This window comes from Rhinolophus sinicus, chromosome 16, assembly GCF_057876585.1.
Source record: "Rhinolophus sinicus isolate RSI-liver-muscle chromosome 16, RSI-T2T, whole genome shotgun sequence".
Classification (NCBI taxonomy): Eukaryota; Metazoa; Chordata; class Mammalia; order Chiroptera; family Rhinolophidae; genus Rhinolophus; species Rhinolophus sinicus.
This window is the reverse complement of record NC_142516.1, coordinates 12,742,629-12,763,278: the sequence shown is the minus strand read 5'-3', so window position 1 is coordinate 12,763,278 and position 20,650 is coordinate 12,742,629. Positions and strand designations below refer to the sequence as shown.

Below are 20,650 nucleotides of genomic sequence, written 5' to 3'. Positions count from 1 at the left end.
GGCGCGAGACTCTGCCTGAAGGAATGAGCTTCATCAGCACCATTCCACTGCAGGGCAATCTGGGCTGTTTGTCCAACGGTCACTCAAAAGCATTCCTCCTTACAAGTGACTTGGTGCTGCCCAAAATAACAGTCTGGTTTTTGGTTTAGGCTAGCTCTAACTCAGCCTACAAACTGCAGTACACTTATATTTCCATGTCGACCGTTGTAAACACTGCAACACAGCTGATTCAATTCACTAGTGTTTATTGAGCTTTTTTTGGTACCAGGGCCTGTGCTTGGCAATGGGAGTAAAAGATGAAGACGGTCCCAGCCCTCAAATTGAACAGATAATTTGATAATAGAGTCTCATCTTCTTCTTCATCATCATAATCATCATCATCATTTTTATCAAACGCATGTTGAATTTTGTTAAATTCTTTTTCTGCATATACTGACATGATCATGATTTTTTTTCTTTTTCACTCTGTGTGAATTACATTGATTGATTATTAAATATTACATCAATCTTGTATTCATGGGGGAAACCCTAGATGGTTGTGAAGTATTGTCTTTTGTATGTATTGTTGTATTTAATTTGCTTAAATTTTCTTAGAATATCTGTGTCTGTGTCCATGAGGAATATTGGTCTGTAGTTTTCTTTCGGTGTCTTTGGTTTTGGTATCAGGGTAATGCTAGTTCCATAAAATGAGTTGGGAATATTGTCTCCGTTTAAATTTTTCTGGAAGAGTTTGTGTAGAATTGGTATTATTTCTTTAAGTGTTTCATTGAATTCACCATTGGTGTGATCTGGACCTGGAGTTTTCTTTGTGGGACGTTGTTAAATACAAATGAATTTCTTTAATAGACACAGAGCTACTTGGATCATCCCCTTCTTTTTTGGGTGAGCTTTGCTTGTCTGTGTCTTTCAGGAATCTGTACATTTCACCTAAGTCATCAAATTTATTGGCTAACCTTCCCTTATTATCCTTTCAATGTCCGTGGGATCTATAGTGATATCGCCTCTCTCATTCCTGATACTGCTTTGTGTGTGTCTTCTCTCTAAACATTTTTTTGATTCTTCTGGCTGGAAGTTTACCAATTGTATTGAATTTCTCAAAGAACCAATTTTCAGTTCCATTGATTTTCTCTATTGTTTTCTTTTGCATTTATTTTTGCCCCTACCTTTATAACATCTTATCTTCAGTTATTCGGGGTTTGTTTTGTTCTTCCTTTTCTAATTTTTTAATGTAGAAACTTAGGTCATTGATTTGAGATCTTTCCTCTTTTCTAATGTAAACATTCAGTGGTCTGCTTTTCCCTCTAAGCATTGCTTCAGCTGCATCTCACAAATTTGAAATGCTGTGTTTCCATTTTAATTCAGTTCAGAATACTTTCTAATTTTTCATTTCTTCTTTGACCTATGTGTTATTCAGAAGTATGTCAGTTTTAAAACATTTCGGAATCTTCTAGATGTATTTGTTACTAATTTCTCATTTAATTCTAGGTGGTCAGAAAACATATTTTGTGTGATTTGATATTTTTAAATTTTTTTTACGACTTATTTTATGGCCAAGTGTATGGTCAATCTTGGTAAATGCTGCACGTGCAATTAAAAAGAGTATATATCTGCTGTTATTGGGTGACTGTTCTATGTCAGTTAGGTCAAGTTGGTGGTAATGTTGTTTAAGTGTTCTGTGTTCCTCCTGGTTTCTGCTCTACTTGTTCTGTATGTTGTTAAGAGAGGGGTTGCAGTCTCCAACTACAGTTGTGGTTTTGCCTACTTCTCTGTTCAGTACCATCACGTTTTGCTTCACGTATTCTGACGCTCTGTTACTAAGTGCATATAAACATTTGGGATTCCATATCCTCCTGATGAATTTTTTTACTATTGTGAAATAAAATGTAGTGGATTTGTTTTGTTTGTTCCTTTAATACAGAGATCACCAAGTGATGGTTATTTCCTTCCAAACCTTTTCTGTATGTATTTTTCCAACACAGTTGAAATCATGTTGTTTTCACCCATTTATATCCTATTAAAAAGTTTTACTATGAAGTTTTACATATATACCAGAGTAAATGTGTGTGTATCCACGATGTTTGAAAAAGAATACAATGAAAACCTATGTATACACACACACACACCCTACTTAAGAACATTACTAATGCTTTTAAAGTCATCTGTGCATCCCCTTCTGCCTTCCAAAGCTCTCTTTTGCATCAATCATTTCCTTGTTTTTCTTTACAGCTTTCGCACAGATGTATGCATTTTTAAACAACACATTCCATCTTCCATTTTTGGCCACTATATAAAAGTATATTGTATATATTCTCTGACTCATTTTGCTCCACATCGTTTTTGAGATTTATCCATATTGATGTCTACAGTTGTAATTCATTCATTTTCAACTACTGCATAAAGTTTTGTTCAAAGTATATGGAATAAGCCACAATTTATACATTCTTCTACTGACAGACACTTGGGGTGTTTCCAATTATTTTGCTGTAACAAATGATGCTTCAATGAAGACTTTGAAATGTGGGTCCTGGTGCACGTAAGAGTTTCTCTAAACTACACATCAGAAGGGGGACGGCATTCACATCTTCAAAACATCCTGGCTTTCTTCACTCAACTTTGATTCTGTTTTTAATCATTCTTCCTTATTCTTTTCAATGACTGTGTGTTATCGCAACAAGTGCATGCACTGTGCCACATCTCTGTTGTTAAGTATCAAGAGTTTGCCTCATTTTTCTGAACTTTATCCACAACTCTGGGGAAAAGAAGGCATTTATTGCACAGAAGTCTCATTTCTTGATGAGGGATTCCCAGAAATGGATTTCTTCAATCAAGGCTGTAGCAATTTACATTCAGCAGGAGAGTTTTTATTGCTGAAATACACAAAGCAATCCCCGTCCAAGTTGTTGTTAATCCTTTTGGGATCATAGATCCTTTGGAGATTATGATTAAAGGTATAGAACTTTTCTCCAGAAAACACACACACAAATTATTTGTATTCACAAACAAAACAGCATACAATTTCAAGAATTTCTCAGACCCTCTGAACCCCATATGCTGACATCTCTATTAAATAAAAAGTGTCTTACCCACTGAATATGATTTCTTATAAAACTTCACAAAAGAAGTTCACATACCAACTCTCGCATCTGTCTAGGACCTTTTGTTGTAAACCATTTACTGAGCACCCACAATGTTCCAGCACTAGACCAGATACTACAGGTAGAATAAATGATCCTTGCTTCAGGAAATACAGAGTCTACTGAGGAAGACACAAAATGACAAGTATTTACAACAAAATATGTGCAATAAGAGAGGTGTTCATTCGACACAATGGAGATAGAATTAAGGATCCATCAACTTCTTTTTATCAAGGGGCTACAAAAAATGAAGAAACCTTCTCCAGGATGTTATAGACAGCAAAAAACAGTACCAGCAAAAGGAGAACATCGGGTAACCTGGCATACCTGTATACAGGAAATTGTACAGAAGTTTAACATGATTGGGTTAGGATGGCAGTGAATATAAGGAAAAGCTATCACTCTTCCTTATTTGGGGCAGAGAGCAAAGAAAACAACATTGACATAGAAAACTTGAGCAGTTGGTCTGACAACACAAAGGAAACCACAAAAGAAGATTTCCTCCCAAACACTTCCTTTATTACCCAAACCTACTCTTACCACATACAAAGAAAATATTTTCCCTGGTTTTTTTTTCTGCAACTGTCGGAAGTTTGGTGTTCAACATACAAGGTTTAAAACTTACTTGTTAATACAAGCAGACAGTACATTCTAAATTTAACATTGTCTGGTGGATTTCGTTTTGTAAGTGGAAGTGTTAGAAAGCCTGTAGAATAATTGCAATTTCTTCATAAAACTGCCTTGAAAAACTAACATAGGTAAAATTGTGATTTTTTTTTTTTAAACACTCACTGAGAACGTTGCTTTTAATACTCTTAATACTATCATCTCATGAAAAACATTTGGTTGTTTTGAATTTAGCTTCACTTTTTTAATGTAACTAAACAGTTATTCCTTTAAAGTTACTAATTTAATTATAATGTAGCATGTGTAATTTTTAAAAACACATGCATCTTATACTCCTATGGACAATAAATAAAACCAATTTTGATAATGCAATCTAGTAAATGTCTTTGATAGACTTTCATCAAAACTATGACTACAACTATAAAAAAGAATGTTTCTGATAATGTTTCCTTGTGCTGTGGTAAATTTGTAGATTTATTTTCTCTTGAAATTTTAATTTGCTTAGTTTGATTTCTGCCATGCTGATTCTGTTTCCTGAAAATAATACCCAATTCATGTACATCATAGCACTACATGTACAGAACCACATGTATAAGTATATACGGTGGGATTACAAGGTAATAAAACTTGTTTTCTTGTATGACTAGAAAAGCAGGGCTTTACTGTTTAAATATCAACAACCAAAGTTGAATAAACCAACTGAAGTTTATGAAGCTCTCAGTACAAAACAAGGCCTGACTCTGTTTTTCTTCTTTTTCAAAGTACCCCTTGGATCTCTAAAGGGCATGCCATTAAACACCCCTGAACTTTGTCAAAACAGATCTTCAAGGGTACCTCGAAATAATAAAAAGATGGACTCTCAATACCAGGTATTTAATTAACACATGGAACATGGTTGTGGCCCTTCAAATTTATACTCCAGAAAGGAAATTTTTTACATGTATGAAAAAGAAATCCAAAAGGAAGCAAGTTTTTTCTATAACATTTTCATGGAAATCCCAATGGATCTGAGAGGACAAGCAAAAGCACGAAAAAGAATATATGTTGATGTGTGCTTTTTTCCTCAGGGTGTTTTGTTTTGTTTTGTTCTAAGAGGGGGAATCTTCTTCATGTGGCATTTTTTTCCCAAAGTGGAAAACATTCTTTAAAGGAACTTCTTAAAACAAAAAGCAATAAATGAAGGGTTCAAAGATTTTTCATGAAGTGGATTGAATTTAAATGATCTGTGATATCTGTTAAAAAAATAAAAGACTCCCAACCACTCGGACCACATAAAAAAGTAAAACAGCAAGTCTATAATAGGTACAAATTATATACATTTATTTTTTAATAATTTTAAATAACACTCTTGTATAAATTCTTTTATATATTCAAATCATACACAAATTTAGAAATGCATCATGAAGCCTAGTACAGCATATGTATGAGCCACGTTTTGGAAATGTGTGTTAGAATTTTAGTGACATAAATACAAGTTTAATGTTTCAGAAACATTCCTAATTGCTTGGGCTGAAATTTAATGTATTACAGAGTGCTTGCGCCCAGCATTAAAATTGAATTTTAAATCATTTAGATTTTGGACTAAGTTAAATCGGTAGCCCTGGGCTCACCGAGGGCTGCTGGTTGCAGTTACCACACATGCATAAGTAGCAAGAAAGATCCCCAAACGCCTTTGAAAAAGCATCATTCAACCAGTGACATTTCAATGATCCATAAACTTTAGTTCACCTGATAGTATTTGACTTTTTCAGATGAATCAGTGTGTTTTTCCTGTTTTTTTCCTTGGCATAGCCACTGGGTCAGGGTTACAGAGAAAACTTGCATTAGCTTTCCATTACTCCCCTGCACACACCAAACTCGTTTTAGTGCCCAAACTCTTTACTACGAAGAAGATTTTAACAGGCCAAAGGTTCTTCATGGATGAGGCCAGAAATGCTCTCCTTGCTCAAACAGGTTACACTGGGTTTCTGTCCACATCTCTCACTTTTGTCAGAGAGCTTTCCTCGAGATGTGTCAATTCAACACCTACCCACATACCTCAAAATGTATGACCCAGGGAATGTTCGTTACCAGTGGTGCTGTGCTCACCATGTGTCCTACCAACAACACAGGACCAAGGTGAATGAATGATCTAATAACCCAATCCCTACTGAGGCTGCCAGGAGGAAGACGTATTGGTACTTTAGCTCTCTGCCTCCAAAACAGTACAAGAGGGCGAACCATCCTGAAGGCACTCAGCTGACCAAAGTGAATGCATGGGTCACTGAGTGTTGCTTCCACAGTCAATTTTCCCACATATATTGGGGCTCAAAAGTGCCAAGTAATTTGACGCTTCTACATATCCTCTCCCCCAAAAATCTCTCTCCTCCCATCCCATGTCTGCTCTCTTCTCCTCTTAAAATTCAGGTATCCCTAAGAGTAACACATTGTCTATCATAGGACCTTAGTATAAATGAGGTTTAGTTTTTATTATCATTTTTCTCTATAACTGGAGAAATTCCATTAATAAGCAACCTCTGGGAGCTAGAGTGTGGAGGAAGGGAGGAAGGTGAAAATGAGGACAGACATATTAACAACACTACCTAGGACATCTGTCAGAAATGCTTAAAGGTTTACTAAAATGAATTGATGAAGATCAAAGTATCGCTGAATAGCAGTATCTGTCATTTATCAATAAGATTCACGCTAGTCTTGTCTTATCTGAAAACAAACCCATTTCTAATCTTTAGATACAAACTATTCCAATATTAGTATTTCTAAAGGACTGATGGGATTGTGGTGGTGAATGCTGTGCTTATGGGGATCTTGCCTCTAGAGCAATGAATATTGTGTAATGCATTCCATACTAGTTTTCTAGTCTGATTTTGGTGGTAAATCACTTCATGATATATTTATATTTTAGAGCAAAATTATTTCCACCAGCAAAAAGCAAGGGACACGAAATGATATTTTAAAATTTGAAGTCCTTAATTTTTTCCACTGGGAAAAATTAAAAGCATGATATTGGACAATTTAGAAATATTTAAAAGTAAATATTCTTTGTGATTCAATTTTTGCAATATCTTTTAAAGTCTGTTTCAAGGAATCTCTACATGACCAGAAGCTGGACTATTTGGCTTTGGCTCTTAGACCCCAATGAACAATCCTTTTTTCTCTTTGGGGTTAACTTCTGTTTAACAAATGTCTGTGTCTCAGCATCCTTAATCCCTGGCTTTGAGGCTGTGGTAACCTGGGAAAAAGGCAGGTACACCACTTGGCACAATTCCTTAAAATTGTGCAGTGCAGAGCCTGTACACACGTATGTGGCAGTTGCTGGGGAAAGGGTAGTTCACTTTAATGAAGCACAAACTGCTATTTTTATTTTCTTATGGCCAAAACTGGCTTCAGAGAGTAATCCTCCTGTATTCTTTCCACAAAGTCCTTCATAGCCGTATGGCCCTGGATGGTACCTGTACTCACAAACGTGAGAAACATTCACAGATGGGACTCTTCCAGCCTCCGGTGTCTGTGGCTATGCGATTTCTGCATTAGCACATTGTTGAAAGAATATGTGCTCCATAGTTAGGAGTCTGAATTCCAAAACTAAGAATGACACATTGTGTAGCCTTGTACAAGACATTTAACCTCATCTGTAAAATGGGACAACTACTACTTCCTCGGGGGGCTATGGGGAGGAACAAAAGACACACATATGGAAAGATGCTTTGCAAGCTGAAAAGGGCTGTAGAAATGTGAGCCTACTGTAATAGAATGGACTCTCTACTCATGAGCAATGGCTGAATGGCCGCAGCACCTCTGCTCACCAGAAGCACACAGTCTACCCTCCAGAGCATCCCCTCTAAACCCCGAGAATAACTTAGTGTCTCCTACAGAGGGATGGTCAAATTCCAGGCTTTGCTCTGGGGAACTCATGCAAAGCGGTCAGCTCAGATTGCCTAGGTCTAATGAGCCTTTCCTTTATTCTAACCACTGGACAGGGTGCTGGCCCTCCTAATAAATACCGACATTTGACTTGTCCCGGCTAGTTTAATCCACAAGCTGTGAAGAGCCTAATAGATGAGAGCAGCAGCAGACGGCCGCCAGCAAACACTGCACCTAAGAGCAAGGATTCACCATGCTCACTCCACCACAGCGCTGCCCTCTCCCCGGACACGAAGACTGGAGAAGCGCAGCGCTGCAGAGAGATGGTGCTCACCTCACGCATGAGTGAGAGGCTGTGTTCCAATGGAGGACACGTTTTCAGGAGGGGAGGAGAAATATAAATATTTCACAGGCATGAAAACCGGGGACCTCAAGCGATACGATGGCTTTTCTTTTGGAACTAAAATATTCCAATTCCTTTGGAAGACTATTTTTTTACATTTAAAAAAAAAACACATTTTTTAAATGAGGATATGTCTACATTAATCTATGCAAGATATATAGAGTGGCTAACGGCTAATTAGGTGAGTAGCTTGGAGAGTGCAGCCCGTGTCCCAGCTTCACAACCATTGACTTCAAAATCTATTGCTTGAATCTATAATAAGTCAAAGAACACGTAACTCTACTTTTAGATTGAGAAGGGAAAGAAAGATTAGAAACATTCAACCTCTTATAAATTTCAACAATGTCCAAAGAGGGACTAAAAATGACTGACGCTCACCAGAGGCCCAGCTCTAGCAATATTGCCACTTATTTTACAGTATTTTAACCAATCCCCATAGTTTCTTTTTACAACACCATTAACTGCTGTACAAATACATTCTAGATGATAAAATATGACATGATTGGTTTTTTTACAAATAGATACAAATACAATGTTGACCAGATATGCTACATTAACTATATACACTTATTTCCCTAGAGGTGAGAATATTCCATCTTTAGACAATTGGTCCTTTACACAGAGACCCTAAGGAGGACCGTCACTTCCAGCTCCCAGATGTTGCCTTCCTCTCTCTACCCTTAGAAGCTTACCCTGTGCATTAATCCTACTCTCCAGCAAGAATTCTGGAAGGAAGAATCAAACTTCTATAAAGACCTTCTTGGGACTTTTCTGCTCCCAGTCTAGAAACTATCAAGATTGTTTACTGTGATATAGCTCAGACATCAGCTTTCCCTCAATGATGTATCTGTTAGTCAGTAAAATGAGTATCATCCCTGACCCTCCTCTTTAAAAAATGTTCCCGGAATGGAGATGAAGTCTTCCGGCAGTCCTCACCCCTCCACGTCCATCTTCCTGCGCCCACCGGCTGAGTGAACACTCCCCAGGAGTCTATTTGGAGGTCTGAGTGGATTGGGGCTGCACTACGGGGTCCAGCCTTTCTACACTCCCATGTGGTTCGGTACAAAAATATACTTTCCTTCAAGTCCTTATCGACAGTGACGACTTCGGCTCTTCTTGGGGAAACTGAGAGCGATAGGCTAAGTGCGTTATGAATTTGTACCTGGAATTTCAGACGCACTACGTGCCTGCACTTTCTCAGGCTCCGCCCAGGTGTGTCGCCCCGCCCCCGGGGCTGACGGGGTCTAACCCGCGGAGCGCAGGCCTGGCTCCTTAGGCCTTGTAGTTATGCATGGGTGTCGTCAGGGTCAGCTGCCCATTGGGCGCCACTTCATTGCCATCATCCTCTAAGAGTCCTGACACATCCGCATTGGGGATGCTGTCATGGTAGCTGCTGAAACTGATATTGTCTTCTTTCAGCTCGATGGTCCAAAAGGGGGCGTTGAGCTTCCGGTTTTGGTACTCCCGGTACATGTATACAGCCCCCACAAATCCCATCAGCAGCACCACCACAATGATGATGACAGTCAAGATGATGATGTTAAACTGGGTCCATGATACATCGGCTAAAGCTGACGTGCTGTTCTCAGCAGAGCTTACTGAAAAAATAGTTTGCAGGGCTGTGGGGGCAAGTGTACTATTTATAACAGGGGTGGGCACGGATGTGGTCAAAGAGGCATTGGAAACCAAAATGGTGGAACCTTCAGGTGTTGGAACAATAACTTCTGAAAATAAAAACAGAGAATGAAATGTAAAAGACAAAATTATCTAGTTTTAAGAAACAATAAAAGAAATACATGGGAGTGGAAGTTGATATGGCATGTTGACATGATATTCCGCTTTAAGGTCATGCAAGTTAAAAATATTTTTTAAAGAAATATAGTGAAAAGAATCAGGATCTCAGAAAGCTTGATTATTACAAGCACAGCTGTTGTCCAAAATGTGTAATATCTATATTAAAATCTTTGGAAAAATTCTAATGTTGGAGTTTTCCATCCTTCTTTATTCTTGGATAGATTTATATGAATTCCTGCAAAGGCAGTAAATATGTCACTGCTGAGTTCTAAATCACTTGGTTAAAAGTGACAGGGATAGATGACAATCATTTGAACTAAAATAAGTTCAGCATGTCTGATGAAATTTCAGAAGGGTAAAATTCTCTTCAAAGGAGGCAAAAACAAAATAGGAAAAGTTGTAGTTCTAATTACTTCTGAATATCACAATTTAAATATCCAAAATTGATGTCAGCCAAGGGAGAAGAGAGCCTTCCTTTAATTGCTTGTGTAGTCATTCTTCCTCTGTGTAGATTATAGCTATTTTATCATGGATGTTCTATACACTGGATTTCTAATGCAGCAGAGCTCAGGGAAACACCAGAGGCTCTGGAATCAGGTAGAACTGTGTGGTTATAGATAAGTCAGCCAACCTTTTTAAAACTAGGTTCCTCATCCATAAATGGTAATAATAATATCTATTTTGCAAAGTTTTGGGGAAGGATTGAATAACTATATAACATTATCATGGTTAATATTTACAGTGCTTGGCACATAGTAGTCACTCAACAAAATAATTGTTACCATTATAATTCATCACCACAGTCAGCCACACCAATCTATCCTAAAAAGAGGCATGTTTTATATTATTTAATAACTAATAAGAAAAATCATCACAGCCCTGTCAGCTAAGTATGGACAAGATAGGCCTCTGAATGGGAAACAGGACAGAGTGACACGATCTCCAAGCTAGTGCTAGGACTCAAGCTGAGTCTTTTAGCCTTGATCACAACAGAATGAGGGTATCAAGAAACTGGCAGAAGGACGGCACTTGGCCACAGACCGGCTGTCCATCAGCTCGGTATTCAGTATCTGTCAGAATAGCAAAGAATGGTTTGTAGAAGAACGTGGTCTAATCTCTTGTGACCTAAGAAAGCCTGAATAGTCTTAACTCATCCTAAATTTCTAAACATTAACGTGTATCTAAACTCTTACTGAACCTCCTTGTAAGAAACACTTAGCCATAAGAATTACTTTTTCTTTTAAAAATCAAAAGGAGTATTATTACTCTTTCCTCCATCACACATGGCAAAACTTAGGCCCAAAGTTAGGACAGATGCTAGAATTAACTCTTGTTTCTAACCAGATTATAGGTCCCTACTTAAAAAAGACCTTCGGTGATCACTGGACATGATGAGAATACAGGAAGCAAAGGATAAAAGAAAAATGATAGGACTTTTAAATTATTGACATAAAAATAAAAGTAGATGAAAAGAAAATGTGAAAACACTGCAGTGACTTTGTCTTGGTCCCCAAATTTCTGGAGTTGACCTTGAAGTAACAGGAGAGCAGCAGGAATGGAAGGAAATCTCTTTAGGCAAACATGTATGAACACCAATTTCCAGAAAACTCCTCTGTTGGGACTGGAAGGTTTTACAAAGCTAAAGGTAGCTGTCCTGAACTTTTCAATGCTAGGCTTAGATATTAAATTTACAACCTTAGGTGAGGTTTTACCTTTCTTGATGCAATTTTCTTCGTGGTCTCGGACATAACCTTCTAGGCAGTTCTCACACCAAAACCCAGTGGTGTTATGGAGGCAGTTGATGCACTCACCACTCTCGGGCTTGCAAATCTTTGGAGTTTTAATTGGGTCCACGTGGCCATGACACTGGCACTTCACACAGATGCTGTCGTAATTGTAATAGCCATTTTCACATTTATTGCAGTTCTGGCCTGTGTAACCATTTTTACACTGGACACATTTAGGTTCCAATTCACCCAATGCTAAAACAGAGAGAACACCAAAATAATTTAGTACAGTCTCAAGCTACAAGTGAAAATGAAAAACAAACTACTAGTCCTCAAAAAGGTTTATAAACCTTCTCAACTATTCCTCTCAAACTTAAAAGACACATGGAATCAACCTAATAACCTACACTTTATTTATTCATTGTCCAGTTTATTGGGGAAATGATGGGCCATCAGAGAACCTATTCAGGTAGAAAACAAACGAAATATGTTTACATAAGAAATCTGAAGAATGTGATGAATGGGCACTCAGATAATTTTTCTTTTCCTTCTTTAGTCATCACAGATGTAATAAAATATGGTTTTAACAAAAAGTTCCTCATCCCTCCCTCGAGTCTCAATGCATACATGTATTTGGATTTGATTGTGAATTCCTCACAGGAATCCCTTAACTTTTTTTATAAACCCTTTCACCTACAGCATCCAGAACTTTATTTATCAACACACATGATAACTGATTCACTGATTTTTCCTCTAAAAACAACGATGTAGAGAAACGCCTTACTTAGGATACAACTGCCTGTAGATGTCACTGCTGAACAAGGGCAGTGAAGACATTCTCTAGTGGCATCAGGACTCTGATAAAATCCGTCTTTGCATTCTTCGCAGTGGTCCCCTTGGCTATTTTCCTGGCAGTTTAAACAAGCACCTAAAGGAAGCAAAATATTTTAAGAAGTTAAAGATTTACTCTGAAAGTGCAGTCACTTTAAATCATACCTCCAAACAAAAGACCTTAAGAGTCAACCAGAAGAAGTTACCCAGTAGGGACTGGACAGAGTTCAGTTTCTACCCCATCTTCTCTCTACACTGGCCAGGTCTATAGATTTGTGTTCCCCACTAGAATGTAAACTCTTTAGGGAAAGGCTGAGTGCGTGAGAAGAGATGCAATAAGCCCTTGTTGATGGGCTACATACTAAAAGCAGGCCAACTATTTGTGGAAAAAAAATAAAAACAATCTAAAGATCTATTAAAAGAAAATAAATTGTATTATTTTAATCATTGGGATAATGTAGTTAAGTAAGTGAACTAGACCTATATGTATGAACATGCATAAATCTTTAAAATGTTGGCTGAAGAAAGCAAATTGCAGAATGATACATACAGCAGGAGAGTACTAATTTTGTAAAATTTTAAGAACCACACTGTACAATACAAAACAAATGTATTCAGAATACACTAAGCAGATGGATACATATATATGTAATAGAAATTAAATATAGACTGAGCGGGTCTAGGTAAATTTTATGCTCTGCTTGTCTCTGTGGAGGGAGGGAGAAAAGCAAAACTAGGGAAGAAAACAGAGAAGACTCCAACGGTATTTGAAATTCTGTATTTCAAATATATGACTATATACACGTGTGTATAAATATTAAGCAAAATACCAAAATGTTAATATTTATTAACTGTAGGTATGGGTACATGGATATTTGTGATATTATTTTCCATACATTTTTATATTTAAAAATTCAAAATTAAAATGAAAACAATTAATTAATAAAGAAAATGAAAAGAAAGGAGGCAAGCAAAGTTATGACTATGTGTTCTGTAATAATACTCCTTTGCTACTCTATTAGTAAGGATATTTGACAGGCATTGAAGAAGCATAACATCTGAAAAAGGGAAATGAAAAAGTGCACTGTAATTTACATTCCTTCTTTAGGGATGTAAAGAGACACTCAGAACTACTAGTACAGAAATAAGTGAGTAAGCTCAAAGAAATCTGGGATTACAATGAAATTTTACATGATAAGCTAAATGTAGTTCAATATAAAATTATTCATAAACAGTTTTATTTGATTTATTTTCCTTACTAGTGAAATATTTACAAAAGGGAGAAAGAATGAGGTTGTGAAATGAAATAGTCTAACAACTGGATCAAGACTTGAAAAACCAAAAGAATGAAAATGTTATTAACATACATGTCAAATTTCAATTCTTTTTTTATTGACATATGATTGACATAATATCTTATTTATTTCAGACATACGTCATAGTGATTTGATATTTATGATCCCCACAGTAAGTCTAGTGACCGTCTATCACCATACAAAGTTATCACAATCTTATTAACTGTATTCCCTAAGCTATACATTACATCTCCGTGACTTGTTTATTCTATAACTGGAAATTTGTACCTATTAATACCCTTTTGCTTATTTCATCACCCCCTAAAAAAAAAAACTCTCTCTAGTAACCACCAATTTGTTTCCTGTTTCTATGAGTTTGTTTCTGTTTTGTTTATTCATGTGGGGTTTTTGTATTTTTTTTTTTTAGATTCCACATATAAGTGAAATCATATGGTATCTGTCTTTCTCCACCTGACTTATTTCATTTAGCGTAATGCCCTCGAGGTCCACCTATGTTGTTGCAAATGGGAAAATTTCATTCATTTTTTATGGCTGAGTAATATTCCATTGTACATATGTACTGCATCTTCTTCCTATACCATCCATCTATTGATGGACACTTAGGTTGCTTCCATGTTTGGCTACTGCTAATAATGCTGCAATGAACATGGGGTGCGTATATCTCTTCATGTTAGTGTTTTCGTATTCTTTGGATAAATATCCAAGGGTGGAATTGCTGGATCACATGATAGTTCTATTTTTAATTTTTAAAAGAACCTCCATACTGTTTTTCCATAGTGGCTACACCATTTTACAATTTCACCAACAGTGTACAAGGGTTCCCTTTTCTCTACATTCTTGCCAACATTTGTTATTTTTTTGTCTTTTTGAAAATAGCCATTCTGACAGCTGTGAAGTGATATCTCATTGTGGTTTTGATTTGCATTTCCCTGATGATTAGTGATGTTGAGCATCTTTTCATGTGCCTGTTGGCCACCTGTATGTCTTCTTTGGAGAAATGTCTGTGCGAGGTCTCCGCCCATTTTTTAATCAGGAGATATGTGTGTGTGTGTGTGTGTGTGTGTGTGTGTGTATACATATATATATAAAGTTTTTAAGTTCTTTATATATTTTGGACATTAACCCCTTATCAGATGTATGATTTGCAAATATCTTCTCCCATTCAGTAGGTTGGTTTTCTGTTTTGTTGATGATTTCTTCCACTGTGCAAAAGCTTTTTAGTCTGATATAATCCTATTAGCTTATTTTTGCTTTTGTTCCCCTTGCCTGAAGAGTCTGGTCCAAAAAAATATTACTAAGACTGATGTCAAAGACCCTATTGCTTGTATTTTCTTCTAAGAGTTTTATAATTTCAGGTCTTACATTCAAATCTATAAGGCATTTTGAATTTATTTAGTATATGTAGTAAGATAGTGGTCCAGTTTTATTCTTTCACATGTAGCTGTCCGGTTTCCCAATACCATTTATTGATGAGACTTTTCCCCCACTGTATATTCTTGCATCCTTTTCATAGATTAATTGAACATTTATGTGTGGGTTTACTTCTGGGCTCTCTATTCTATTCCATTGATCTATGTGTCTGGTTTCATATTTTGATTACTATAGCTTTAAAGTAGAGTTTGAAATCAGGGAACACGATACCTCCAGATTTGTTCTTTTTTCTCACGATTGCTTTGGCTGTTCAGGGTCTTTTGTGGTTCCATATAAATTTTCGGATTAATTCTTCCAATCTGTGAGCCCCATATATCTTTCCGTTTATTTGTGTCATTGTCAGTGTCTTATAGGTTTCAGAGTACAGGTCTTTTACCTCGTTGGTTGAATTTACTCCTAGGTATTTTATTCTTTTTGATGCAACTGTAAATGGGATTTTTTAAAATTTCTCTTTCTGATAGCTTATTATTAGTAATAACTGATTTCTGTATATTAATTTTATATCCTGTAAATTTACTGAATTCATTTATTAGTTCTAACAGTTTTTTTGTGTGGAGTCTTTAGGGTTTTCTATACATAGTATCATGTCATCCACAAATAGTGACAGCTTTACTTCTTCCTTTCCAATTTGGATGCCTTTGATTTATTTGTTTTGACTGTGTACTTCCAGCAGTATATTGAATGAAAGTGGCAAGAGTGGGGATCCTTGTCTTGTTCGTGATCTTAGAGGAAAAGCTTTTAGCTTTTCATCATTGAGTATGATGTTAGCTGTGGGTTTGACATAAATGGCCTGTGTTAAATTTTGTCAAATGCTTTTTCTACATCTATTGAAATGATTATATGATTTTATCTTTTGTTTTGTTAACGTAGTTTATCATGATTGATTGATTTGAACCATCTTTGCACCCCTGAATATATCCCACTTGATCATGGCATATGATCCTTTTAATGTATTGTTGAATTCGGTTTGCTAATGTTTTGTTGAGGTTTTTGGCATCTATGTACATCAGGGATACTGACCTGTAATTGTGTGTGTGTGAGTGTGTGTGTGTGTGTGCGCGCGTGTGTGTGTGTGTGACGTCTTTGTCTGGTTTTGGTATCAGGGTAATGCTGGCCTTATAAAATGAGTTAGGAAGCATTCCTTCCTCTTCAATTTTTTTGAAATAATTTGTGAAGGATATCTATTAATTCTTCTTTCAACATTTGATAGACTTCACCTGGGAAGCCATCTTGTCCTGGACTTTTGCTTTTTGGGAGTTTTTAAATTACTGATTCAATTTCGTTACTTGTAATCTGTCTATTCAGGCTTTCTATTTCTTCATGATTCAATCTTGCCAAGTTGTGTGCTTGTAGGAATTTATCCTTTTTTTTCCCTAGGTTTTCTAATCAAATTTCAATTCTTAAGTGATTGCAGCAGAATTCCCTGAAACTTCATGAACTTATTGGGAAAGACAGCTTCAAAAGTTTATTATCTGAACACTTAACTTTGAATTAAATCAAACTTGCATGTAAATATCATCATTTTTAATCATATAATTTTTGAGGTCTGATAGTGTTAATGATATTTTTCACATATATAACAAAGTAATACATCCTCACACAATGATAAATATTTAAGGTACTGATTTCTTTCCAGATCTTCTTGTACTCTGATACTTTTTGGATATGTACCTTTGTGATAATAAAAATTGCTGGAAAAGATGTGCTAGGACACTCCAGATTTCGGCTCTAAAAATAAAATAATCTTAAATGTCAAAGTATTCTGCAGGTTGAAAATGTCAAAACCTGCATTATATATAAAATTTGTCTACCTGCTCTCCCCCTGTTAAAAATGTACAACGGAAATAATTTTTAAGGAAAAAAAGTTCTGATAAAGTCTTAAACTTTAGTATAAAAAGTTACCTCAGAAAAGTTAACAGTTCTGTAACAGAATATGGACATCTGGGTCAAGATGCATTCAAATAACATGCCATTTGCAATGTGACAAGAAAAGGTCATGTTGCTACTCTTATTAAAAAATTGTAAATATATATGCTTTTAATATTTTGCTCCTACAATGCTACTGGGCCTACATGCCTATTATTATTTGGGGGCTTTTTACTATTCTAGATAAGACCCCAAGCCTTTGTTTTCGTGTTTAGCACAATATAATTTCATTCTCTTAAACCATTCATATTAGAATATTTTAAATTTTCTCCAGAATGATTTCTCATTGTTATTTGTTTTAAGACATACCCTGCAATGAGAAGACAATAAGAAAAAAAATAACCCTCTGTGGTAAATGTTATCTCGAAAGTAAAGATGAAAACAAGTATAACAATAAAACTTATCAGTTCTTAGAAACTAATGACTCTATATTGCTTTAAAAATAACATGCACCAGGAACACAGCTATAGAAAAAAAGAAAATTAATACATTAAAGACAGACCAGACATAAATACACCAGAATGCTAACAATAGTTGTGAGGAGCAACAGTCCTTTCAGGGTTTTATTTCATTCTGATTTTCAAACTGTCTACTTGTATTACTACATGTATTTTCAAACAAGTATACATGTATTACTTTTACTTTTATTATCTTCATTTTTTCTGATTATAAAATGAATATATTGTAAAATGTATCACATGTATAATATAAAACATTTCAAGAACTCTAGCAATTTTAAAACATTTCATGTAGAAACTTGAAGATTTATTTTTATAATAAAAATAAAGATCACAACCTTTAAAATCCATACACAGTAAGAACTAACAATGTGAATTTGCTTTTCTAGCAACTTACAACTCCTCTCTGGGTGGCAAAACAACATAAGAAAAGTGGTATGGTATTTAATGTCAGATCTGAGTTTCATTCCTAGCTGAACCTCCTACAGCTAGCTATGTGACATTCAGCAAATAGCATCTCTGAGTTTTACTTTTCTAATCTGTTAAATGGGATAATAATTCCTTGGCTAATGATTTAATGTAATGTAAATATTTCAAAGGGTGAAAGACTATTCTGTAGGATATAATATTTTCTCTTTATGCTTCAATTTCCTCATCTATAAATTTAAAAAGCTGAACGAGATGAGCTCTAAGTTCCCTTTAAAATAGAAAATTTGAGGATCTTTCTTTTACGATAAATGATATAAAAAAATTAGCTAAAGTTTAACTTTGTTCATTATGCTCTGCCTAGAACCTCCAAAATATAACAATACTGTCTTAAAATGCACATTCTCTTTGCTGAAATATGGCCAAAGGAGTGGATCACCCCCCACACCCACAAAAAAGGAAGGAATGAATGTTTCCTGAAGATGATCTCATGCTCCTTGGCGAAGCATCAAAAAAATCTGGTAGCTGTAACCATGACAATAACTGGTCAAAGAAAAGAATGTAAGGCTCCTTTCAAACCAAATTCAGTGACAAAGCTTTGAAAACATAAATTGCCACCTGAAAAAGCCTTTTTCTTATTTATTTTGCCATTTCACAGTTTATATATAAACCTATCAGAAATACAGCAAGGTACTCTGTTGTAAAAAGAAATGCCTGATCCTCTGTGCAGGACAGAAGGCAAACAAACCTCAACCTGTCAGACAGAACGAAGACCAAGCCTATGTGAACGAGACAGAGAGTAACAGGAGACAAGACCAGAGAGAAAGGCACGGGCCAAAAAATGTAACGTCATGTAGGCTGCGGAAAGAAGTTTGAATTTCATTCCAAGAGGGATGGGAAGCCATTGAGGGTTTAAGCATGGGAATAAAATGATCTGGTTTTATATTTTTACAAAAATCACTCTGGTTGTCACGAGGAGATTGGACTGTGGCAGGGTGGGGTCGGGTCGGGGGATGAGAGGACAAAAGAGGAGGCAGAGAGCATCAAAGCAGTTCAGAGAGAGGACAGTGGCTCAGACAAGAATGACAGCAATGAAGGTCACGAGCAGTGGTCAGATGCAGGGTGTTATGTTGAATGTCAGGCTGGTTGAACTTGCTGATGGACTGGATATTTGCAGTAGGAAAAGAAAGGACTCCAATGTGTCTGCGAGGCTTTGGAACTAAGCGATTGGGCGAATGGTGCCAGTCGCTAACATGAAGAACGTCGGGAGTAAAGCAGGCTTGGCTCACAGAGCAAAAGAAAGAGTTGTTCTGGAGGTGTTCGGATCATGAAGCAAATAAAGCATCCCAGTGAAGAAGTCGAGCATGCTGTTAGATCTTTGAGTGTGAAGATCAAGGAAGGAACGTAAATCTGGTAATCAGTACATATGGAGGTGGCATTTAAATTCAATGCAGGGGACTGAATGAGATCATGGAGGCAGCGGATCCTGCAGAAGACAAGCGTGTGAGTGACTGAGCTCTGAGGCAGTCCAGTGCTAACAGGTGAGCAGAAGAAGATCTAGCAGAGCTGACCGCGGAGGGGAAAAAACAACAGGCAAGTGTGATCTCCTAAAGTGAAGAAAGCCACTGGGAGTGAAGGCCTGACTAGTCCACCCAGTCCAGCTGCTAAGATCAAGTTTGCGTCCATGGGACACTGAATACTTGAGGGCACTGAATTCTTACAAAGAAGTACACTACATAAACATAACGTTCTAGTTTAAAAAATAACAGTCCCCACCTCCATTTTAAGGGAAATATGGGTTGAATAAAGAAAACAAAAAAATACAGGAGAGTAGAAAGAAAAAAAATTACCCTAAGAAATTTGTCATTAAGATTTTGAATCAGAGAAAGACAAATTAGATTCCACTTATATGTGGAATCTAAAAAACAAAATAAATGAGCAAACAAAAAAGAAACAAATTCATAGAAACAGAACACTTTGATGGTTGCCAGACGGAAGGGGAGTTGGCGGTATAGGTGAAAAAGGGGAAGGGATTAAGAAGTACAAATTGGTAGTTGTTAAAACAGTCATGAGATATAAAGTACAGCATAGGGAATATAGGCAATAACAGTGTAATAACTATGTATGGTGCCAGGTGGGTACTAGACTTATCGAGGTGATCAGGTATATAAATGTCTAACCACTAAGTTGTACACCTGAAATGAATATAATATTGTATGTCAACTAAAATTGAAAAATTGAAAAATTATTTAAAAATAGATTTTGAGTACTTTTCCTTGAAATCTTTCCATATATGCAGGTTTGGGTTTTGCTTTTTAATTTGTCTAAACATACGGCCCATGTCATTTTATACCCTGTTTCTTTCACTCTCTCACGTTGTTCTATGTTATTCTTTAAAACATTTTAACGACAACATAATAATAGTTGCCTTCTGTTCACTGCTTATAATGAGCCAGGCATTGTATTAAGGGTGTTATAAATACATTGCATTGACTCCTCACAAGAACCTATTAGGTAGTTACTGTTATTATCCCAAGTTTCTACGTGAAAAATCAGGCTAAGTAACTTGAAGAGGTAAAGTGTTCATTTTCTGTCCTCTTAACCACATATTGCCTAGATAACATAATTTACTTCATTTCCTGTTGTTATAAATAGGGTTGTCTAATGTTTTGAAAATTATACCTCCACTTTGGTGAGCATCATCGAACATAAAGCT

The 20,650-nt window shown here is 36.3% G+C and overlaps 1 protein-coding gene across 1 annotated transcript in view; it reads right to left on the bottom strand.

The window, feature by feature from the left end:
• Positions 1-5,059: 5,059 nt before the first annotated feature.
• MEGF9 (multiple EGF like domains 9) overlaps positions 5,060-20,650 on the bottom strand; it is an 84,579-nt gene continuing 68,988 nt past the window's right edge. The window contains exons 4-6 of the mRNA XM_074330934.2: positions 12,331-12,474; positions 11,532-11,801; positions 5,060-9,749 (exon numbers count right to left, since the gene is read on the bottom strand). Coding sequence (XP_074187035.2) covers positions 9,298-9,749; positions 11,532-11,801; positions 12,331-12,474 — 866 coding nt within the window. The 3' untranslated portion in view covers positions 5,060-9,297. The remainder of the gene's footprint in view (positions 9,750-11,531; positions 11,802-12,330; positions 12,475-20,650) is intronic.